This window comes from Myotis myotis, unplaced genomic scaffold, assembly GCF_014108235.1.
Source record: "Myotis myotis isolate mMyoMyo1 unplaced genomic scaffold, mMyoMyo1.p scaffold_m19_p_3, whole genome shotgun sequence".
Taxonomy (NCBI): Eukaryota; Metazoa; Chordata; class Mammalia; order Chiroptera; family Vespertilionidae; genus Myotis; species Myotis myotis.
Genome location: NW_023416335.1, coordinates 158,045,075 through 158,069,107, shown reverse-complemented (window position 1 = coordinate 158,069,107; position 24,033 = coordinate 158,045,075). Strand labels below are relative to the sequence as shown.

Below are 24,033 nucleotides of genomic sequence, written 5' to 3'. Positions count from 1 at the left end.
ATATAAAATGTTGTAGTTACATTGATATTGAGTAAATTTGTTGGTATGTCAGATTTTAGTTTCCCAGTTTTACTGGAATGTGATTCACATTTACAAATGCTGAGGTAGTTTAAGAACCTGATGTGAGGCTTAAATAGTATTAAGCACTGTCTTGCTGCAGTTAATTGTATACAAATTCTAGGAAAAATAAATGATGCTGGAAGTTGAAAAAAAAATCAATGGAAAAATATCCTCAGGTGAGGATTAACAAAAATAAATAATAAATAAATAAAATCTTTTTAAAAATCCCCAAAACACCACTTTTCTCCTTTGATAAAGGCTGGTACAGAGACCCCATAATTTAGACTTCCAGGACTCAGCATGGTCCTAGACTCAGGGAAAAATATCTTAACGCAGAGACACGTGACCTGTCATACAGGTATCAGCATGAAAGGGTTGTCAGGCCGAGAACCGAATTGTTTGAGATGGGAGATGTTTAAGAAAGTTGTTCAGCCCTAGCAAGTTTGGCTCAGTGGATAGAGCATGGGACTGTGGACTGGAAGGTCCCGGGTTTGATTCTGGTCAAGGGCACATGCCCAGATTGTGGGCTCGATCCCCAGTAGGGGGCGTGCAGGAGGTAGCTGATCAATGATTCTCTCTCATCATTGATGTTTTTATCTCTCTCTCCCTCTCCCTCTCTGAAATTAATAAAAGAAAAAAAAGTTGTTCAAGAAAATCAAGATTGAAGATGTTAGAGAAAGTTTGTTCTCCAACGTCTCCTATCTTGAACAAATTGGTTCTCAACCAAGTTGTTCATGGAAAAAATATCTTGGTTGTTGAACAAAACTTCGGTTCTCCACACACACCCACCCCCCCATCCCTTCATGCTGATACTTGTATGATCAGTCACATGTCTCAGGAGAGAATGCTCAAGTCTGAGTCAGTTTACTGCTAAACCTCGAGCTAACGTCTCAGGAAATTGTGCTGTGAATATTTTCTTTCTTTTTTGTTTTTAGGGGTCTGGAACGGATTAATTCAATTTACATGATTTCTAAAGGGAAAAATGACTTGGATTTTTAACAAATTGCTTCTTGAGCAGCCTTCCAGAATGAATTTGAGAACCGAGGTTCCACTGCACTCGGCATAAAGTGAGAGGTGATACACAGGGTGGGGCAAAAGTAGGTGTACAGTTTTAAGTATACAAAAGCAGTTTACTCTTGTATTATTTATTAATTATTGTGTCAGTTTTCCATATGAGCCTCTGTAAACCTACTTTTGTATATTAGCTATCATTATTAACTCCCCGGGGGAACTTCAACTGGATTTGGAGCCTGATCATCCAGCTGGAAAGGCCTACTCCGGCGTCTTGTGAATGTGATTTGCATAACAGTTAAAGCCCTGCTGACGTCAGGGACTCCTTAAGCTCCAGGTCAGATCTAGTCCCGGAAGTAGTTCCTGCCACACAACCGTCCCACAATTGCCCCACCAATCTTGCTTCCTACATGTCTCCAGCTCAACCCTTGCCCTTGTCATCTCCTCCCCCAGAGTTCCACTTCCTCCTCCTCCTTTTCACCTTTCATCTCCTATCTTGTAGGGCTCTCAGAATGGGAATCAGAGGTGGAAACATCATAGGACAACTTATATTAAAGTGAGGTGAGTTCCACTGCCATCACCAACTTCCTGATTCTGTGAGTATCCACTGTATGTGGGCAGCGGCAAACCATTTCTCAAACTGAGGTAACATCCCTGATGCTGAACATGTTTTATCCAAAGGATGGATTTACCAGAGAGTCATATTTGAATCAGAAGTTTCACTGGGCAGTTTTGACTAATTCTAAGGGAGACCTCTGTCCAGGGTAAGTTTCTCAGAGAAAAAGGATCAACCTCTGGGGGAGGCTTTGGGAGCCATCAGTGTGGTCACCCATGGCCTCATTCTGACATCCAAATTGTCCTGGGACCCTCCACTTAGGGTGGGGGCAGCCCCACATTTGAACCACCCTCCGCTCCCACGCCTAACCTCACACTCTTAGCTGTTTCACTGATGTTGCATCAGGGAGGGTGATGAAATCAGTGTCAGCGGATTTTACCCATGGATGCAACAGGCTGAAGGACTGGCCGGGGTCACTGAACTATGCGCCCTCAGCTATCCAGAACTCCTAGACTTCTTAGCCATGGTGGAGGGGCTGGAATATCTAAGCTGGACTTCTAGCCCTTGCTTACACTGGTGTCGTCTCAAAAGAACCATCACTTGCATCCCACAGGGCCCATGACCCTTTGGGCCACTAAGGTTGAAGAATCAGATGGTTCTTAACCACAATTCCCTCCCTCCAACAGTCCTCCTACCCTCCACAGTGAGGCCGGAAGTGGGGGAGCCGTAACGCTTTATATAGCAGTATGTGGCTGCCCAGTTCTCAAAGTGCCTTCATGTCCATTCTCTCTCAGTGAGAACGACACTGTTACCAATGAAGAAAAAGAAGCCTTCTTATCTTCAGAGGGTATCTGGTGGGAACTAAACTTCATTGCCATTTTATTGGGAAATAAATGAATGCTTATGTTTTGATTTTTCCTTAGGCAAGGGGAGGTAAGGACATTGGGGGGGGGGTGTAGTTTTGAGAGGCAGAAAGATGAGGAAAAGGTTAAACAGGAAGGAATTTGAGATTAGATTCATTTAAATATTCATTACTCCACCCCACCCCTTCTGGAGCCATTTCAATTCCTGGAGAGCATTACACATATGTCCTATCCCAGGCCTCCAGCCACAGCAACCGCACGAGTCATTTCCCCTGGAGCTGAGGCTGCTTACCTGGGCTCCCCACAGCGGGGATGATGCAGGGAGGGGAATCCCACCTGCTGTGAGTCACCTGCTAGTATAAAGGGCGGGTGTTACAATGCAGGGACCTTAAAAAGGGACTCAGACAAGGAGAGAAAAATAAGGGAAGCAGCGGAGAACCTCAGTGAACAGAGGAAGCCAAACCAGAGACGCACAGAACAGAGAGAATCGGGCTCTGAACAGGGGGAAGTGGGCAGAGATTCCACAAGGACTGGGGCAAGGCCGCCAGATTTGAGAAGCACCAAGATGCTGGGGAGCAGAGCCATGATGCTGCTGCTGCTGCTGCTGCTGACATGCTGGACCACTCAGGGCCGGGCCGTGCCTAAAGGCAGCAGCCCTGCCTGGGCTCGGTGCCAGCAGCTCTCACAGAGACTCTGCACACTGGCCTGGAGTGCACACCCGCCAACGGGACATGTGGTGAGTGGCACCCTCCGGGCCTAAGCAGGAGCCTCTCCGTGCTCTCCAAGGCTGCAGGACGGGGGGACTCTGTGGCCTGGGTGGGAGCTGGAGGACAGGGAAGTGGGGCTCCTGGGAGAGTCATGGGCCTGAGTCCACATGGGGTGTGAAAGTGCTTACTTTATGCTTCTGCTCCATTCCAGGATCTACCAAGAGAAGTAGGAGAAGAGGAAGATGAGACGACAAATGATGTTCCCCACATCCAGTGTGAGGACGGCTGTGACCCCCAAGGACTCCGGGACAACAGCCAGGTGCTAAGATGAGGCTGGGCCACAAGGAAGGGAATGGAGACATATCTGGGCGCCACGGTGAATTAGTAAAAGTCACATCTGTCCTTGTCCATTCAGGCTGCGGTGACAACATACCGTGGACTGGGCAGTTTATAAAGGACGGAAATCTCTCCACAGTTCTGGAGGCTGTGAAAAATAAAGTCACTGGGTCCACACCCACGGAGATTAGGGTAGCAGCATGGTTGGGCGAGGGCCCTCTTCCAGATCGTACCTCAGAAGTGGCGAGGCAGCACCCTGGGTCTCTTTTATAAACTCCAGTGCCATTCCTGAGGGCTCCATCCTCATGACATACTCACCTCCCACCTCCTAATACCATCACATTAGGGGTTAGGATCTTCACAGCTGGGTCTAGGAAAGGCAAAGAACTGGAGGGGTGTTTGGGGAATGGACTAGGGAGAGGGTCTCATTTTCTTTCACTGCTTTTTCTTCCCAGTCTTGCTTGCAAAGGATCCACCAGGGCCTGGTTTTTTACGAGAAGCTGCTGGGCTCAGACATTTTCACAGGGGAGCCTTCCCTGCTCCCCGATGGCCCCGTGAGCCAGCTTCACGCCTCTCTACTGGGTCTCAGGCAACTCTTGCAGGTATGCGTTAGGGGCTGGAGCACGGCAGCCTGTGGTCTCTGGCAGACGAGGGTGGTGGTGGTGGTGGTGGTGAAGGACCTAGAACCCTCTCTCACTGTGTCCTGTGTCCTTTCAGACTGAGGGGCACCATTGGGCGGCTGAGCAGACTCCAAGCCTCAGTCCCAGCCAACCATGGCAGCGGCTCCTCCTCCGCCCTAAGATCCTGCGCAGCCTCCAGGCCTTTGTGGCTGTGGCTGCCCGGGTCTTTGCCCATGGAGCAGCAACCCTGAGCCCCTAAAACCAACAGCTTAAGGATGGCCTCCAGATCTTCACGGCTAAGACGAACCTATCGGCTGAGGCACCTGTGAGCCAACAAGTGACTCAGTCATTAATTCTAATGGGACCTGCCTGTGTTGAAAAAATTACCAGTACTGGCGGGTTTATGATGCGGACCCAGGACATGTTGAGTATTTATTAGAGGGGAAGGGAAATTTTGGGATTATTTATTCTATTGGCAGCAGTTTGAGGGGGAGGATTATTTATTATATTTATACTGACTTATTTACTTTTTTCAATAAACTTATTTATATGGATATTTAAGTCTAATTTCTAGGTTTGGTTGGGGAAAAGAAAACAAATGAAAAAACAGGGATGAGGGACTATAATATGCAACCTTCTTCTACTCCGGGGCTATGGTGGAGAGGGTATTTCCTTTTGACCCCCTGGTGTATAGAGTAACTGGGATCTTTTTGGTCTTAATCCCTGCGTGGCTAAGCAAGATTAAAGGGATGACAAGGGGACGAGATTAGGAAACGGGACACCTCTCTTGCTCCCTGACCCAGTGCCTCCTTCTCTGCTTTCTTGGCCAAGAGTGTATTTAGCCAAAGATGGGAATCCCGATCACTGCAGGATCCAAAGTCAGAGCTGTTTGAGCAGAAAGGGCATTCCAGGAAGATAAAGGTAAATCCCCCAAACGAATGGGATTCTCCCTCAATGGCTATCTGTGGGCCCCTTCAGAAGGGAGTTTGATTACCCCGAGGGAGTTAAACTACCTTTGAAAGGAAGTATGGAAATGTTCTAGTGATTATTTCTCCTTTCTCCATCTTCACAATATCAACAAGAAACATGGGCTTTGGAGTCAGACAGACCCAGGTTTGAAATTTGGCTTTGGCACCAACCTGCTGAGGAACAAGGGGCTAATTCCATAACTAACACCCCCTCCCTGACACACACTCATACACAGCTTACTTCCCCCGGAAGAATCTATGGGTCAGGAAAGGTTGCTCCAAACAGGGAGGTAAGAAGAAGAAACATGACCAGAGGGGCATCCTGGGGTGGGTGGAAGACATGCCATGCTTTGCTGACCTTGGCCCTCCATGGCCTATTGGTGTTTTCAAGAACATTCGTCTTTGTGAGAAGGGAAAGAAAGAAGATCAAAGAGGAAACGTTTCTAGGTCAGCACAGAGTTTATTAGCCACTTCCGCTCAGATGGGACTCTTTCTCAATAGTACTGTTCCTCTAACACATGATTTTCAACCAGTGTCCCCCAAATTTTTTAAACATACAACACCTAACTTTATTCAGGAGCACTGACCTCTTTTCCCTTAGACTGTCAAATAAAAAAATAACAACAACCAACACAATAGCCATCCTGTATGAATGAATCAAAATTACACCTATTTTTCTGTCAGATCGGCCAGAACATTTGTTTTTTGGTGTGCTGCAAAATTTTAGTAATTAGTTTCTATGTGCTATGAGATGAAAAAGGTTGAAAGCCGCTGCTCTCACATACCAGGCAGGAAATAGCCGCATGTAGAAGGCCTCACTTTCATTTGCATCTCAGGTTTACTAGAAGCACATCTTAGAGCAATGGCAGTTGTCCCGGGGTTTCCTGGGAATGGCTAAGGTGGGAGGTTGTCCAGAGCTCATGAAAAACCTTCAAGGTCCTAAGTTCCAGGAACGTGATCTCTGCCCAGGTCCATGCCCAAGGAATAGAAACAGTCTTTTCAGGTAAACAATATATTGCACAAAAGAAAGGGATGACGTCTTAAGAGAAATATCTAAGGCCCAGGGCTTCTCTTTCTCTGTAAATGTACCAATCTATACTATAAAAAGCAGTTCCTGAGTTCCCAGCTAGCGAACATCCCTGGTCTCCTAAGCATTGGGAAAGTGGAGACTAGGCAGCATTAGTTATTGTGCAAAGCTTCACAGGCACATTAGGCTGGTAGGATCGGTTTCCAGGGGAGGAATGGATGTAGCCACTGCTACAGGCTCCAGGTCCTGCCCTGCCTTTAGCAGTGGCTCTAACTCCAGGCCCAGCCCTGGCTCTGGTGTGTGTGTGTGTGTGTGTGGGGTGGGAGCGGGGGTAAGGAGGGGTCGGAGGGAGATCAGTAAGAAGAGGAGGTCTACCTCCTACTTCCTCTTCAGAGGGGAGCTTCCCAGTGTGGCTGAGGCAGAAAGCTCTCAGTCCCTGTAGGAAAAGAGGAAATTTACGACAAGAGTGAGGGGAGGAAGAAAGGAGAAGGTCATCCTGGGCATGAGGGAGAAATGGAGTCCTGCCATGTGTCAGTTCCCCACTGAGGGCCAACGCTGGTGGGCGCCAGGTTAGCCTTACCCGCTATTAAAAAGTTGAAATTCTTCCATACTGGAAAGGAGCAACTTCTCTGAGCCCTCCAAGTTCCTCCTAACTGTCCTGGCCTGTTCCTAAAACCGCTACCCCTCCAAGCACAGCAGGCAGCCTCCAGGATCCTAGTTAGAGCCATGGCCAACATCTGTTCTGGCTCACATGTCCCTCTCACTTCAAATCAGGCCGTTAACCCAGCTTAGAAGAGGCACATGCCTGATTTCCCATCCTGGGAGAGCAACACCAGGATGCGGGGATGATATGGGGTAAAAGATATGGAAAGAGCAGAGGAAACATAGTCCTAGTAGTCAGGAGTCAAGGGCCCATCCGTGAAGAAATGGCTCTGGGGGAAGTTGTACGCCTCATCCACGGTGTTCTGGCCAGCTAACAGTGGGTCTCCGTTTGGCATGATTTCTTCAATCTTCATGTTGTTTCTGAAGACTGGGTAGCCCAGAGAAAGAAGTGAGGTCCTGATCTTAGGTAAGGAGTTCCCAGCCCGCAAGGACAGTGAGGGAGACGGTAGCAGAGGCCTGGGCAAGGCCTGAGATTAGGTAGGGCAGGGGTTGGCGTGTCCAGACCCATCTCATCACTTACTTTCCATCTCCTCAATGTTCAGGTGTCTCAGATCATGGGGCAAATCTGGCTCTGGCTCTGGCTCTGGCACGGGCTGTGAAACAGGCTCTAGAAGAGGCTCCAGCTTCAGTTCTGATCCCAGGTCCAGTGTGGGCTCCAGCTCCAGCTCGGGCTCCAGTGGCTCCAGCGCAGGCCCCAGATCCAGCCCTGCCTTTAGCAGTGGCTCCAACTCCGGGTCTAGTCCTAGCTCTTGCCCTGGTGCTACGCCCGGGGGCAGGTCTAATGGCTCTACTTCTGGCTCCAGATTAAGCTCCAGCGGTTGTTGCAGCTCATCCACCTGTCTGGATACCCCAATACAGACAAAGGGGAGTACTTAGCAGTTTAGGTGAGGTCGGAATGGTAGAGCAAGCAGAGACTACTTCTCTAATCTAAGAAGGTAAAGGAGCAGAGGGCTCTTAGCACAGTCTTTTCTCTGCCCTGGCCAGGTAACTTGGTTAGAGCGTCATCCCGATATGCCAAGGCTGCAGGTTCAAATCCCTGATCGGGGCATATACAAGAGTCAACCAGTGAATGCATAAATAAGTGGAACAACTAATCCATGTTTCTCTGTTTTGTTTTTTTTCTTCTTTCTCTCTCCCGTCCTAGCTCTCTCTAAAATTAATTACAAACAAAGGACACAGGCTTTGCAGAGTCTGAATCCTATCAGTCAGGCTTACCAGAGTTTGAATCCTATCATTTACTAGCTGGGTGACCTTAGGCAAGTTAACTAACATCTCTGAGCCTCAGATTTATCATCTGTAAAATGGGAACAACAATACCTAATAATATTTGAGAGGCAGGAGGCTGGTTAAAAGCAGGGCTTTGGAATCTGACAGACCTGGATCCTTTTGTAGCCATGGACCTTGAGCATGCCACTTCACTATGCTAAACCCGTTTCCTCAGCTGGCGACAGTAATAAATGTCTGCCCCACAGGACTTTTATGAAAATTCAATAAGTGAGAAAATGAGCACAAAGTTTTAGCCCAGTGCCTTGTATATAGTAAACTTTCATTAAATATTCCTGTTCCTATTACCTACTCATATGAATTCTCATAATGATTAATTTTTAAAAAATATATTTTTATTGATTTCAGAGAGGAAGAGAGAGATAGAAACAATAATGAGAGGGAATCATTGATTGGCTACCTCCTGCACATTGGACCGAGCCCACAACCCAGGCATGTGCCCTTGACTGGAATTGAACCCGGGACCCTTCGTTCTGCAGGCCGATGCTCTATCCACTGAGCCAAACTGGCTAGGGCAGGACTAACTTTTTAAAAATGTTATAAAAGTATCTAGTACCATGTTTGGCATCAATCAGATGTCCATTAACATCAGGGCTTATGACTGTTATTATCAGGGAACCTCTGTGGAGACAGCTGAGGGATGGCAGCAGGAAAATAGGGAAGAGAGAGAGTAGAAGAGCAGGAAAAACCTAGAGGACTGGAGAGCGCGGCGAGGAGGAGAGAAGGCCAGGGAGACTGGACGTGGACAGGCTGTTGACTATGTCGGCAGAAAGGGTTGGGGGGTGGGGTGCGGGGGTGGGGTGCGGGGGTGGGGGGGTGGCGCAGGGTTCCCATCTCACCTGTTGGAGACCACGATGAGCTTCCGTGTCAGGTACTTCCTTTGCTCCTCGAGGTTAACTGTCGGGGACGCACACAGAGGCGGGGAGGTTAGTATGAGATCCAGACCGACGTCCTGGCAGTCACATCTCCTTACTAATTAGCAGTGTCCCACGGACAAATCCCTTCCCTGCTCTGCATGTCGGTAAGGAAGGCGCTGGCCTGGTGGACGCCTGCGGTCTCCCAGTGCAGTCAGTCAGCGACTCTCACCTTTGTCCTCGTAGTAGCACCCGAAAGCTTCATCCCGGGGGGTGCGGGGGTAGAGGAAGCGCAGGGGGTTCTCGGGTATGTTCTCCTCGGTGAGCAGCTGGTAGTGGCGGATGATTTTGGTCAGCGGGAGCGACTGCAGCACCTCCTTGGTGAAGGGCTTCACAGAGTGGATGAGCACCTTATCTGGGCCGTGGAGAGTGGAACAGGCAGGCTTGAGAGAGGAGGCCGGGCCTGGGCGCCCCACTCTGCCGGCCCACCCCCGGACCTGCTGAGGGGTTCGGGACGGAGCCGGGGGAGCCGGGCACGGGCAGCGGGGCAGGAAGGAGCGGCTGTGGGAGCAGCAGGGCGGGGCAGCTGACCATCATCCTGGTGTTCCACCCAGGAGCAGGTAATGCCGCCTTCGGAGGTCTCGCTGAAGCGCAGTAGGAAGGTACCAGAGACGGTCTTCTTCAGCAGCCTGCGCTCCTGGCTCCGGCTCACAAACCCCATGATGCGCCTGGAGCAGAGAAAGCAGCTGAGCGGCGCTCCTGCCGCCGCTTCCGTGGGGAGGGGGAGGGCGCCAGCTTTCTGCCCTGGCGCTGCCACTACAGACTGTTCCCCTGCGGCCACGTCACTTCGCGCGGACAACATCCACCTCCAGGGTTGGAAGAGGTGTGAGGATTCAGGAGGCCATGCCGATGAAAGACACCTTGTAAAAGCAGCGTGCCGTGCAAAGGGGCGGGCAGTGTGGTGGGAGCGCACAGGCGTGGGCTCAGGCCCGGCTTTGACTCCTGACTCAGCCCCTTTACTTTCTCGAAGCCTTCGTTTCCTCACCGGACACGAGGGGGCAACACCCCGCACTCGGCGTGGCTGTGAGGTTACACGAGAGAATTCATGAACGCACCCAGCAGGCTCTGGATCACAACAGCTGCTTGACAAACACCGGCTCTCGCTGTCATTGCGAAGGGGAGGGGGTGTGACCCGGGCCCAGTTTTTGCTCTCTCCCTATTTGCCACATGAGGGCGCACAGAGCCCACTCAAGCCCAGAGAGGCAGCGGGTCCAGGGAGAGGGAGGCTGACCGAGGTCTTACCCGTCATTCCAGAGATCCTTCAGGTGCTCATGTACCAGGTCCAGAATTTTGTCTAACCATGTCCAGAATGGTAGCTTCCCAGGCGGGCTCTCTCGCTGAAGGAGGAGTGGAAAAGCAGGGAGATGTGGAGTGGCCCTCGGGTGGGGACGGAGTGTTGGGGGCGGGCGGGGTTTGGATTGGGGCTGGGATCTGGCTGCCCAGGAGGAGGGTGTTACCTTAGTGAAGTCGGCCCAGGACAACAGCGCACCCTCATTCCCCGAGTTCTGTCCTGTGGACAGAAAGCCCGTTAGCTGGTGGGAGGAGGCAAGGCCAGGGCTCCTGGGGTGGAGAGGACAGAGGGCCGGGGCTGACCGGAAAGGAGGTCCGTACCAAACAGCTTGTCCTTCAGCATGCTCAGCTGGTCCTGGTCGAGGCCTCGGCCAACGTAGGAGGAGAACTGCCAACTGAGGGCCGGGCCCAGTAAGGTCCAGGGGGCCTTTGGGGGGCTGGAGAAGAACTGCTGATTCTGCAGGTATGGGAAGAGGGCAGGGTGGCTCAGCAGCACCCTCACACCAAGCTGCCACCCCTCCTCACCACCCTTCTCCTACCTGAGGGTTTGAGCTGAGCAGACTGAACCAGAGAATCGAGGCCCAGGCGATGGAGAGTTGATTCATGTTAGAAATAATCACCACAGGGAGGGTGTCTGCCTGGGAGAAGACAGGAGTCACAGCGAGGCTGTGAGGATTCCAGCTGCAGACGTTTGGGCGGGGCCAGGGGCAATATTTCACCGGAGAGGCTTCTGTTAACCCCTCCTGTGCCCTCCCCCAACCTGCTCCAGCTCGCCCGCCTCTGTCTTCACTCACTTTCAGTTCCTGCTTCAGTCCCTGGTAGGTGTATCTGACCGTGAAGCTGATGACGTGCAGTTCCTCGGTCACACCCAGCAGACCCTGGGACAGCCACAGCCGTGAGCAGAGGGCCCTGGGGCATGTCCCTCCTGCCCCCAGCCCTCTGTCCAGGCCTCACCTTATTGCTGCCCTTTCCTGAACCACCCGAGCGTTGCTCCAACAGAGTCTGTGAATTGAGGGGAAGGAGAGAGAATGCCAGAGGAGGGACCCAGCATCCCTGGAACCCGTTTTGCCCACAAGACTTCCCAAGGCCTGGGCACTTGCTCCCGCCTGTTCCATTGGATTAGAAACAGAAGCTACTAGCCTCTTACCAGATAGCCGAAGTCCCAGATTAAGCCCTGACTCTGCCCTTTCTCGGGGGTCAAAGTTTTCTGGGTTGAGGTCAGAATGTTGAACTTCCGGAAGCTATTCCAGGAGGAAGAAAACATATGAAGGACAGGGACAGAGTTATTCTAAAATTCAGCAGGAAGACAACCAAGCTCCATTTCATTTCAGGCCTCTCCATCTCCCTCTGCGTATGTGCCACCCACATCAGCCTTCTCCCGTCTGTGCCCCCCTCGGGGCTGCCACATGTGGTTGTGCAGCTCACGCAATGCACAAAGGTTTGCAGCTTTTTTGTCAGGTACCTACCCTTGTGATTGAGGAGGATCCCTGAAAAGAAATAAAATAAAATAAAGTCACTGGGAAGCAAAACAGCATAGAAATTAGGAATGTGGTCTTTGGGATCAGACAGACCTAAGTTCAAACCCAAGTCTGCAGCTCACTAGTTATGTGGCCTTCAAGACCCATCATCTCACTGAGCTTGTTTTCTCGTCTGAATGGTGCACGGATAACAGCTAACGCACAGGGTTTCCAGACTATTAAATGAATGTCTGACAAGCTGCATGTCACATGGCAGGTGCTCAACAAAAGGGATGAATTGTCATTTCTCTGAGGCAGGAGTGGAGGGGGAAGAACACAGCCCCGGAGCCTTCGGGAAAAGGAGGTGTCTTCTCTGCCCGCCCCCACCCTCCCTACGCCCCCCGTCAGCCCGCAACCTGGCCACTCTTGGGTCCCACCTTTCACCTGCTCCAACTTACTTGTCAATAAAGACTTCTGCAGTCAGTGACTCGCTGCCTTCCTGGAGCCTCACCAGCAGCCTGGGGAGGAGAGAGGTGGATGGAGAAAGTGGTCAACCTCAACTTCCAAATAGACCAGATGTTTGGAAAAGATAAGGGAGGAGATTAGAAGAGGTAGATTGATTGAGCGGGCGGCGGGGGGAGAGAAGGAACAGCCAAGAGTGGGAAGATCTTTAAAGCCAGAAAGCGAACAGTGCCAGGTCTGGAAAAAGGAATCAGGAATGAATTCTGAAATGCCCACCTTGTTCGGACAGTGAACTTGCTCCCAGTCCTGAGGATGAGGGGTCGATGGGGAGTCTGAGGCATGCAAGGCTGAGTTTCTACCACAAAGGCTCTGGGCAGAGAGAAGTGGAGAGACTATAGAGCTCAGCATCTGTAACAGTGGCTCCCCTGCTCCTTCCCTCCCTAGACGTCCCTCCGTGGCCTCCAAACCTGTGGAGCAGATGTTGTAGCAATTCTGTGACCTGGGCCTCCTGCAGGCCCACCCCTGAGATCAGAGGGTCATTCTCATAGCTAACCAGTTGACTCAAGTCCTTCAGTTCCTTCAGCAGCTGTCGCAGATGAAACATTAGTTTTGCTCCATCTGTGAACCTGAGTGATAGAACCCAAGGGAGAGAGAATCCATGAGTTTCCTGGAGCCCCCAAACAGGCTCTCAGAGCTCCCCTTTAACTATGTGGAGAATTAAAACTGATTGGGACAAAAAAAAAAAAAAGAGTCCAGGAAGCACTGATTATCAAACATGATTCATAATCCAAGAAATGAAAATCAAAGCCACTTTCACATTAAAATTGGTAAAAGATGAACACAATAAAGCTAACTTTCACATAATGTTTGATATATACTATTTATTTTAAGTGTGTTACACACATGAATGCATTTAATCCTTACAACCACCCTATTTACTAGATACTATTATTACCCCCATTTTACAGCTGATAAAACTGAGGCACAGAAAAGTTTAGTGAAAGCGACTTGCTCAAGGTCATAAAACTAGTAAGGAATAAAATTGTATGTAATCCAAGGCAGTCTGGCTGCACAGTTCATACTTCTGACTTCTATAGTTTACTGACTCTATAAAAAAACTAATAATAGGCAATGTAGTGACAGGAAAACAATCATATACTATATATAAGCAAACAAATTGGGATAATAGTTTGAAACTATTTTTTAAAAAGCCTCAAAAAGTGTGCATACATTTTATAGTATTCCATTTCTAAGATATATCCTAAGAAAATAATCAGACAAATGGACAAAGATAAATGTACCAGGAAATTCATAGCTTTGTTATTTGTCATAGAAAATTAGAACCATTTGGTTATTAGGTATATAAATTATGACATATACATGTAATGAAATACTATGCAACCATTAAATATAATGATATAGGCTCAAATATTTAACATGGAAAAATGTCCACAAATATTAAAAAATTACAAGATAGTATAGATATGATTTGACTTCTGCTTAAAATAGATGTATTTTTGTGTACAGGCATAGGGGAAATCTGGAAAAAGTATACAAAAGCATAAACAGACGGTACCTACTTCTGCATGATTATATTAAACAGATGGTTGATTTCTTTCTTTTCTCTTTTATTTTTTAAATTATTATTATTATGTTTAATATGTTTTTATTGATTTCAGAGAGGGAGGGAGAGAGAGAGAGGTAGAAACATCAGTGATGAGAGAGAATCATTGATTGGCTGCCTCTTGCATGCCCCCTGACTGGGGACTGAGCCCACAACCTGGGCATGTGCCCTGACCAGGAATTGAACCGGTGACCTCCTGGTTCCTGGGTTGGTGCTTAACTGCTGAGCCACACCTGGCCGGGCATTCTTTACTCTTTTACATTGTCTGAACTTTTTTCAATTGGTATACACTGTATTTGTAATCAGAAAAAGCAATACCTCTTTTTATTAAAAAACAATGAAACAAGACAAGCTCTCATTCCTGGGAGCATGCTGGCTCCTTTCCCTTACCTGTCTTCTTTCCTCACAGGCACGTATCTCCTAAACTCTAAGGAACCCCATGAGACTTGCAACCAGGGGAGCAACAGGCCGTGGTAGCTCATCCAGGGCTAACCCCTGAACCTGTCCTCAAGGCCCCCTTTTCTCTGACTCTCCAGTGAGCTAACAGCAGCTCCGCCTTGGCTCGCTTCGTTCCCATACGTTTCTAGAGCCAAAGCAGCCCTGCCCAGTCTCTCCTGTTGCTTCTTCCATCCCTAGGCCCTTCCTTGTTTCACTGTCCCCAGATTTAATAAATGTACTCTTGTCCTAGCCAGTTTGGCTCAGTGGATAGAGCATCGGCCTGCAGATTGAAGGGTCATGGGTTTGATTCAGGTCAAGGGCATGTACCTCAGTTGCAGGCTCAATACCCGGCCTCAGGTGCAGGAGACAACCCACCGATATGTCTCTCTCACACTGATGTTTCTTTTTGTCTCTCCCTCTCCCACTCTCTCTTAAAAAAAAAAATCAATGGAAAAATATCCTCAGGTGAGGATTGACAAAAACAAAACAAAAACCCACAAACAAATAAATGTACTACTAAGATAAAAAAAATTTTTTTAAAAAATACAATGAGTCCTAGCTGGTTTGGCTCAGTGGCCTATGGACTAGGGAGTCCTGGGTTCAATTCCAGTCAAGGGCACATGCCCGGGTTGTGGGCTCGATCCCCAGTAGTGGGCGTGTAGGAGGCTGCCGATAATGATTCCCTCTCTTCATTGATGTTTTTATCTCTCTCTCCCTTCCTCTCTGAAATCAATAAAAATATACTTAAAAATAAATAAATTGAGCCAGGCCAGTGTGGCTCAGTTGGTTGAGCATTATCCCATGCATCAGGAGGTCTCCAGTTTGATTCCTGGTCAGGGCACATGCCCAGGTTGCAGGCCTGATCTCCAGTGTGGGGTGTGCAGGAGACAGCCGATCAATGATTCTCTCTCATCATTGATGTTTCTATCTCTCTCTCCCTTTCCCTTCTTCTCTGAAATAAATTTTAAAATATATTTTAAAAATTAATATAAAATAAAAAGTTTACTAGAAAAATAGCAAGAAATTAAAAACAACCTAAATGCCCAAAAAGAATAGTTCATTAATTAAATTATGTTACCTCCATATAGAGAACAATAATGCAGCCATTGAAAGTAACATCCTATATAATAAAGAGCTAATATGCTAATTAGACCTAACAGCAGAATGACCATCTGGACATCCTTCTGGCTGACCGTCCATACAAAGCCAGGACTGAGAGGGCCGGCCGAGGCTGTGAGGGGCTGCAAGGGAAACCTGGGTCCCAAGTGCCAGAGGGAAGCCGGTGACGGCAGCTGGGAGAAGGAAGGCCTACTCTAGCAAGAATTTCATGCATCAGGTCTCTAGTGGGTAAATATTATAATATACTGCTAAGTTAAAAAGAAGAAAAACAAGCTTACATGTCTCAAAATAGTATGAATGGTATGATTCAATTTTTTAAAATGTATTTTTTATTTATTTCAGAGAGGAAGGGAGGGGAGAGAGAAACATTAATGATGAGAGAGAATCATTGATTGGCTGCCTCCTGCATGCCTCACACTGGGGATTAAGTCTGCAACCCAGGCATGTGCCCTTGACCAGGATTAAACCTGGGACCCTTCAGTCTGTAGTCTGACGCTCTTCAAACTGAGCCAAACTGGCTAGGGCTCAATTTTTGTTTAATAATGTTACAGTAGCTACATCTGGGTAGTAAGGTAATAAGTAATTTTCTCTTTTTTTGCATTATGTTCACTGCACAAACAATAATAGTATATTTCCCAGGTGATTAAAAATGAAAAGCTCTGAGCTCCTAGGGCACTTGAAACTAAAGAGAAAATGAACAAATGGGACTACATCAAAATAACAAGCTTCTGCACAGCAAAAGAAACCATCAACAAAACAACGAGAAAACCCATTGCGTGGGAAAACATATTTGCCAATGTCATATCTGATAAGGGCCTAATCTCCAAAATTTATAGGGAACTCATACAACTTAACAAAAGAAAGATAAACAATCCAATCAAAAAATGGGCAAAGGACCTAAATAGACACCTTTCAAAAGAGGACATTCAGAAAGCCAAGAGACATATGAAAACATGCTCAAAGTCACTAATCATCCGAGAGATGCAAATCAAAACAACAATGAGGTACCATCTCACACCTGTCAGACTGGCTATCATCAACAAATCAACAAACGACAAGTGCTGGAGAGGATGTGGAGAAAACGGAACACTTGTGCACTGCTGGTGGGAATGCAGACTGGTGCAGCCACTATGGAAGACAGTATGGAGTTTCCTCAAAAAACTAAAAATGGAACTCCCATTTGACCCTGTGATCCCTCTTCTAGGAATATATCCCAAGAAACCAGAAACACCAATCAGAAAGGATATATGCACCCATATGTTCATAGCAGCACAATTCACCATAGCTAAGATCTGGAAACAGCCTAAGTGCTCATCAGTAGATGAATGGATTAGAAAACTGTGGTACATCTACACGATGGAATACTATGCTTCTGTAAAAAAGAAGGAACTCTTACCATTTGCAATGGCATGGATGGAACTGGAGAGCATTATGCTAAGTGAAATAAGCCAGTCAATGAAGGAAAAATACCACATGATCTCACTCATTCATGGATAATAAAGACCATTATAAACTTATGAACAATAATAGATACAGAGGCAGAGCTGCCTCAAACAGATTGTCAAACTGCAGCGGGAAGGCCAGAGAGGGTTGGGGGGCAGGAGGGAGGGGGTAAGAGATCAACCGAAGGACTTGTATGCATGCATATAAGCATAACCAGTGGACATAAGACATTGGGGGGTAGGGGAGGCCAGGGGATTGTCAAGGGCAGGGGGAAAAAAAAGGACACATGTGTAATACCCTTTGTAATACTTTAAGCAATAAAAAAAAAAAAATGAAGGGCTCTGGGTATCGAGAATGAAGAGCAGAGTACAGTTGTAGTCAGATAAGGGAGCTGGGATCGTTCTGGGGAGCAGAGAGTAGGAAAGCAATACCTTATACAGGACCTTACAAAGCACAGGGCGGTGGCTAGGACTAGGGCTGGGTGAGCCTGAGGGCGGGGAGGTGCCTCTCACCACTGCTCTAGCTGGAGAAGTTCCAACCCTCCGTCTGGGGGGGCTCCAATGCAGGTTTTCTGCTGCTGCACTTTCCATTGCTCCAAATTGGGTAGCAGTAGCTCAATTAGGGTAGTTAATCGGCCTAGCAGTCCTCTGGAGGCATCCAGCACCTCCTAAGAAAGACATAAGTGAGTGTGGAGCACCTCGCACCATCATCCTCCACCATCCAACTGGGGATAAAGGGACAAAAAAGCCAAGGCCAAGAGGCCAAGGCTCCCAGGTCCCGCATCTTCCCCAGCCCCCTGCTGCCCACGCCCTCTGTTCTTTGCCTCCCACCTTTCTCTTTCTGTCCAGTTCATTGAGAGTTGCCTGCAGAACCTGCTGCTGTCTGGTCTGATGGGGGTCCAAAGAAGATGTCCTCACTGGAATGGCAGGAGCAGGAAGTGAGACAAGTGCTCAGACCTAGGGCTCCTTCCCCTCATCTTCCTGACCTAGGCCTCGGTCAGGGTTGGGGAGGGGGAATTCTGACGGGAGAGGAAGGGGAACCAAAGCAAAGCACGGATCCCTCTGGGCCTGCAGGCGAATTCTCAGTGATCATGTTGAAACAGAAGCCTACTCTACCTACTAAGGCAGTTACCCATGCAACTCCCCGAGCATTCACTACTGTCCCTCAGCTACACCTCCAGCCCAACCCCCACAACAAACCCTGGCACTTGTAGCTTTGCCTGGCAGCAGAACTATAACTATAGCTCGTGAGGTGTAGCCAAAGGTGATTACTTTTTACTGGGGCTTTTCCATTCTGCTCTCTCCTACCCTCGGCCTTCCAGCAGGAACCTGTCCTTCTCCCACCCCTCAATGTGCTTCCTACCTGGGCCCTGAGCCTTGAATCGGAAGAGGAAGACATCCTGCAGGTCTTTCAGCTGGCTGATGGCCTTCACCAGCTTCTGTAGAGGGGAGGAGACCAGGTGAGGCTGCTTCTGTGGGAGGAGGCAGGCCGATCCTGCCCACCCTGACTCTTGCCACTTCTACCAACCTCCATCATGGCCTTCAATTCCAGGATCCGGGATTCAATCTCATGCTGCTGGCTCTGCACAGGTGTTTCGAGGGCTGGCTCTTCTTGCTCCTGCAATAAGAGGCTCTGAGCACATTCAACTCTGACCTTTTATCCCTAAAATCCAGTCCTGAAGTTATATGACAGGCTATTTGGGGACCTTATTCCGAGACAAATTTCCTGAGTCCTTTCCATGGTCCCTCGCCACTCCAGGGGCTTTTCATATCATCAGCAAACTGCTCTCACCACTTGAGCCCTCTGAGCCTGCATCAGAATTCTCTTTTCTTCCAGAAGGAGATTAAAGATCATCTCAGCCAATTGGATAGGGCCCCGGGGTAAGGCCTGCAGGAGGCAAAGAGAGAACATTGATCCCATTCAACTGCCTTCAGTGAACATTCCCATCAGTGATGCAATACTTCCCCTCCTTCAGGGCCCCTAGCCCTTCCCTTTCTCACCACAGGTCCACAAACTCTAGTCTCTTCCCAACAGCTTCATCTAAACACTGACCTTCTCTTTGCCAGCGATCCCCCAAATCCAGACTCTGTTCCCCTTTCCCCAGGGCTGCCCCTGTCCCTTTGCACCTCCAGGTCCTGTTCTATACCCAAAACCGTACTCTAAAGCTCCCATTCCCACTTTGTTATTGCCACTCCTCCAAGTACCTGAATGTCCCGATAGAATTTTCGCAAGTTATGCTGTAACAACAAGCACTCGGGGTCCTGGCTGCAGCGGGCACACTCATAGTTTAGTTGATCCAAGAAGTGGAAGCACAGCATATTAGCCTGGGAATTATCATTGCCCAGCGCAGCTTCCTGCCTGGAGACCAGGAATGACAAAGATTAGTATCTCCGCAGGGTTGCTACTATCTTCAGGCCTTCTAACACACCCTGCCCTTGGTGTCTACAGGATCCTCAGAAAAAAAGAACCCATTTTCCTCATTCCCCACCACCCAGCTTTCTGAGAGCCTCACCAGTTCTGGTCTTCAATCCAAACAGCCAAGTACTGTCGAATGTCCACCGGCAGGAGGCTATTTGTGTAGAGCTGGTGCAGCTGATCCTGAAATCGGCTGTCGAGATTCTGCAGCATCTCCCACTGCGCCATTTGGGATCTGAGTCTGAAGGATTTAGGTTCCCAATTGTAAAGTTTGCTGGACTAAATCACCCACAGTGTCATGATACTTTATTATTACATATTAAAAATGTCTTTAATTATACAGGTAAGAAAAAAAAAAGGGGGGGTGTCTATTGATTTCAGAGAGGAAGGGATGGGGAGAGAGACATAGACCCCACTCCCAATCTTGGTCTCTTCCCGTCTTCCCCAGAAACCAATATTATTAGTTTGGTACATATTCTTCCAGGGAGTACCATTTAAGAGCTCCTTTTTTTTTTTTTAAATATATTTTATTGATTTTTTACAGAGAGGAAGGGAGAGAGATAGAGAGTTAGAAACATCGATGAGAGAGAAACATCGATCAGCTGCCTCCTGCACATTCCCCACTGGGGAAGTGCCCGCAACCCAGGTACATGCCCTTGACTGGAATCGAACCTGGGACCTTTCAGTCCACAGGCTGACACTCTATCCACTGAGCCAAACCAGTTTCGGCTCCTTTTTGTTTTAATGGTAGTTTTCAAACACACACCGAAATAGAGTGAATAGTACAAGGATCATCCATGTACCAATCCTTCATCTTCAACAAACATTAATGATGTTTCTACCATTTGTAAAATCTATCTCCCCCAATACATCTATCTATATAAAAGACTAAGCAACCATTATGACCAGTCAACTGTTCGACTGGTCAACCAGTTGCTACGATGATGCACTGACTACCAGGAGGCAGACACTCAACGCAGGAGCTGCCCCCTGGTGGTCAGTATGCTCCCACAGGCAACTTCCCATGGCCAGCCGGCCCTGATCGGCCAAGATTACAGACCAGGCTGAGGGTCCCGACCAGTGCATGAATTTGTGCACTGGACTTCTAGTTTATTATAAATTTACTAGAGGCCCGGTGCACGGATTCATGCCCCAGTGGGGTCCCTTGGCCAGGCCTATGGGGATCAGCTGAAACCAGCAGTCCTACATCCCCCAAGGGATGTAGTAGTGCCGAAGTGGCAGGAGGCTGGGGAGGAGTATGAGCCCTGGCCGGGCACTGCGTTGCTCCTGCTCATCCCAGCCCCGCTGTGCCTGCCCACTGCCACCACCGCTTGGTAGGCTCGCTGCCACTCCGCTGCGGTCTCCACACACCTGTCCTAAGGCAATACTAGCACGCGCTCACCAGCCATGACCCCAGCGTTTGGCGCCCGTTGGTCAGCTGAGCAGTGCTCCTACTATGGGAGTGCACTGACCACCAGGGGGAAGCTCCTGCATTGAGCATCTGGCCCCTGGGGGTCAGTGCACATCATAGCTACTGGTCGAATGGTCGAACGGTCAACTGGCTGCTTAGGCTTTTATATATATAGAATGTTTGTATTTGTTTATGCTAGAGCACTTAAAGATAGTGTGTGTCATAAGTATTTATTTCAGCATGATCCCTGCTCGCTCCAAAGCTTTATTAGGGGATGAAACCTCCTTGGAGATAAAATCTATATGTATAAAAGACTGATATGCAAAGTGTCCCCTTGGGAGTTTGACAGGGAGACTGGGAGTTCGATTGCTTACTATAACATGCGCTGAACACTAGGGGGTGGTGCGGAATGAAGGAAGGCCCTGGCCGGTGGCTGGCAGCTGGGGAAGGAAGGCCCTGGCCAGCAGCCGGAAGGCCCTGATGGGTCCTGATTGCCAGCCAGGCCTAGGGACCCTACCCATGCATAAATTTTGTGCACCGGGCCTCTTAGTATCCTATATAATAAAAGGCTAATATGCAAAATGACCGAACGGCGGAATGACCAGTCGCTATGACACACACTGACCACCAGGGGGCAGACGCTCGATGCAGGATCTGCCCCCTAGTGGTCAGTATGCTCCAACAGGGGGAGCACCACTCAGCCAGAAGCTGGGCTCATGGCAGGAGAGCGCAGCGGCGGCTGTGGGAGCTAAGGCAGTGCGGGGAGCAGGCCTAAGCCAGCAGTCGGACATCCCCTGAGGGCTCCTAGACTGCGAGAGGGCGCAGGCTGGGCGGAGGGACCCCCACACACACACCTGAGTGCACCAGTCCTCTAGTACTCTATAAACTGCTCTCCAAGTAGGAAGGAAGAGCTCCATTCTAGATGTCTAAAAGCTGTGCAAGGGGCCCGACCAGCGTGGCTCAGTGGTTGAGCATTGACCTATGAACCGGGAGGTCACAGTTGGATTCCCAGTCAGAGCATATACCTGGGTTGTGGGCTCGATCCCCAGTGCGGGGTGTGCAGGAGGCAGCTGATCAATGATTCTCTCTCATCATTGATGTTTCTCTCTCTCCCTCTCCCTTCCTCTATGACATCAATAAAAATATTTTAAAAAATAAAAAGAAAAGCTGTGCAAGAGGTCATTCAATCCCTAAGACTGTGTCACCTTTTATGATCTTTGTTGATCTCTGAGTCTTCATGTGGGTTATCAAATTTGTCAGAAACTTAGAAACTTCATTCAAAACTGCTTTTTGCCTGTCATCAAGTAGACTAGGCAGAAAATCTTTCTCCCTAACTTGCCCCACCCACTGCCATCTGTCTGTTTAGGAAATGAAAACTTACTCTTGTTGCAACCTCAACCTTACAGAAAAAAACAAACATGCACATCTGTGGTCTAAACATGTCATATGATTTTATTATAAATGAAAGAAAAATTTTAGGGCGGGAGAAATTGTTTCCACCAGTATGAACAATTATGAGCTGCCTTTCTACCTCTAGAAATTAGGAACAGGGGGAGGACAGGATTGGGCAGGGGCTCTTATTTTACACTTTAACCCTTTTAGTAATGCTTGACTTTTAAAACTATGTATACCTGTATTGCTTAAAAAAAAAAGAAGAAGAAGAAGAGGCTCCAGTTCTCAAGGAATGAATTGCGAATTGGCTATTAAAAGAGTAAGGCAGTATAAGAAACAACAGGAAAACAAACAAAAAACAAAGAGGATAAAAGAGTATGGCAACAAGCAAACCCTGAGGTTTAAATATGAAAACAAACAAACCTTTTTAAAAAAAATCACCTATCTTGCCCTAACCAGTTTGGCTGAGTGGATAGAGCGTCAGCCTGCAGACTGAAAGGTCCCAGGTTCCATTCCCGTCAAGGGCATGTACCTTGGTTGCAGGCACATCCCGGTAGGGGGCGTGCAGCAGGCAGCTGATCTTTGTTTCTCTCTCATGGATGTTTCTAACTCTCTATCTCTTCCCTTCCTCTCTGTAAAAAACAATAAAACATATTTTTTAAAAATCACCTATCTTTACTTATTTATTTTTAATCCTACCCGAGGATATGTTTCTTTTTTAATATGTATATATATTCTTATGTGCCCTGACCGGGAATCCATCCAAGACTTCCAGGTTCATAGGTGGACCACTAAGACCTCCAGCCAGGCTGGAGGATACTTTATTTTATTTTATTTATTTTATTGATTTCTGGAGGAAGGGAGAGGGAGAGAGAGACAGAAACATCAATGATGGGAAAGAACCACTGACTGTCTACCTCTTGCACGCCCCCCACTGGGGACCGAGCCAGCAACCCAGACATGTACCCAGAATGGAATGGAGCCGGGACCCTTCAGTCCGCAGGCAGACTCTCTATCCACTGAGCCAAACCGGCTAGGGCTGGGGGTGGCGGGTATGTCTTTGCTGAGTTTTATCGAGAGGAAAGGCTAGAAAGAAACATTGATGCGAAGAAGAAACTTCCATCGGTTGCCTCCCACAGGCGTCCAACCAGGAATCCAACCTACAACCCAGGTATGAGCCCTTCACCAGGAATCCTTCGATGTGGGGGTGGACGTTCTAACCACAGAGAACACTGGCCAGGGCTTTAGCTTCTATTTTTTTAAAAAATTGATTTTAGGAAAAGAGAAAGAGAAACATCAATGTTTGTTCCACTTAGGTATTCATTGGTTGCTTCTTGTATGTGCCCGATCGGAGATGGAACCCGCAACCTTGGCGTATGGGGAGGACGCTCTAACAAACTGAGCAACCCGGCCAGGGCTGTATATTATACTTTTAACATAACAAATAAGGATGATAAATCGTATCTATTCTTAGACATTGACTTTTGTGTGTGTGTGTGTGTGTGTGGGGGGGGGGATGAGAATTAAAAGTATCACAAGCCAGAGGTAAAAGCGTTGGCAAGGCAGTAAACCAATGCAACAATGTCAAGTTCCGGGTCTTGGAGGTTGTAGGGGGTTTGTTGGGGGCGTGGAGGGGTGGGGACTACAGTTGGGGACCTAGACCTGACAAGATGGGGGTGACCAGGTTGCAGCAGGTAACTGACAGCGCCTATCTCACCGGGTCATAGCTCCCTGACAGCGCCTATTTCACCGGGTCATAGCTCCCGGGCCAGGCGCACTTCCCGGGGGGGGTAACACGCGCCTCCACCCCCAATTCCCGCGCGCCCTCTCGGGGTCCGTACCTGGTGGGGGTCTCAGTCCCCGCTCCCGCCAGTGGCTCTGGTCAAGGCTTCCTTTCCCCACCGGGAGCTCCGCACCAGCGCCTCCCGCCCCTCAGACCCCAGGCTGTGAGTTCATTGGCTCCGCCGCAGCTC

General features: G+C 48.6%; 2 protein-coding genes across 8 annotated transcripts; one reads left to right on the top strand and one right to left on the bottom strand.

The window, feature by feature from the left end:
* Nucleotides 1-921: 921 nt before the first annotated feature.
* Nucleotides 922-4,942, top strand: IL23A (interleukin 23 subunit alpha). Of its 6 annotated transcripts, XM_036300010.1 has the most exons (8): nucleotides 922-1,157; nucleotides 1,266-1,408; nucleotides 1,574-1,632; nucleotides 1,753-1,835; nucleotides 2,422-3,226; nucleotides 3,409-3,516; nucleotides 3,989-4,135; nucleotides 4,251-4,942. In XM_036300010.1, exons 5-8 carry the CDS (start codon nucleotides 3,056-3,058, stop codon nucleotides 4,410-4,412), a joined length of 588 nt encoding a protein of 195 aa, XP_036155903.1. In that variant the 5' UTR covers nucleotides 922-1,157; nucleotides 1,266-1,408; nucleotides 1,574-1,632; nucleotides 1,753-1,835; nucleotides 2,422-3,055; the 3' UTR covers nucleotides 4,413-4,942. The 6 variants fall into 6 exon arrangements, with proteins under 6 accessions (XP_036155903.1, XP_036155900.1, XP_036155902.1 ...); XM_036300007.1 differs by having other exon boundaries at nucleotides 1,753-3,226; XM_036300009.1 differs by having other exon boundaries at nucleotides 1,574-1,667; nucleotides 1,753-3,226.
* A 619-nt stretch (nucleotides 4,943-5,561) lies between these two features.
* On the bottom strand, nucleotides 5,562-24,033 carry STAT2 (signal transducer and activator of transcription 2). Of its 2 annotated transcripts, none has more exons than XM_036300003.1 (24): nucleotides 23,902-24,033; nucleotides 19,355-19,498; nucleotides 19,047-19,200; nucleotides 18,634-18,729; nucleotides 18,370-18,459; nucleotides 18,205-18,280; nucleotides 17,673-17,758; nucleotides 17,355-17,509; nucleotides 12,686-12,844; nucleotides 12,495-12,587; nucleotides 12,215-12,274; nucleotides 11,766-11,786; nucleotides 11,447-11,540; nucleotides 11,254-11,301; nucleotides 11,094-11,177; nucleotides 10,839-10,937; nucleotides 10,621-10,756; nucleotides 10,467-10,519; nucleotides 10,252-10,346; nucleotides 9,541-9,815; nucleotides 9,182-9,364; nucleotides 8,935-8,992; nucleotides 7,332-7,651; nucleotides 5,562-7,178 (listed from the first exon to the last, which is right to left on the bottom strand). In XM_036300003.1, exons 2-24 carry the CDS (start codon nucleotides 19,483-19,485, stop codon nucleotides 7,039-7,041), a joined length of 2,706 nt encoding a protein of 901 aa, XP_036155896.1. In that variant the 5' UTR covers nucleotides 19,486-19,498; nucleotides 23,902-24,033; the 3' UTR covers nucleotides 5,562-7,038. The 2 variants fall into 2 exon arrangements, with proteins under 2 accessions (XP_036155896.1, XP_036155897.1); XM_036300004.1 differs by having other exon boundaries at nucleotides 9,541-9,677.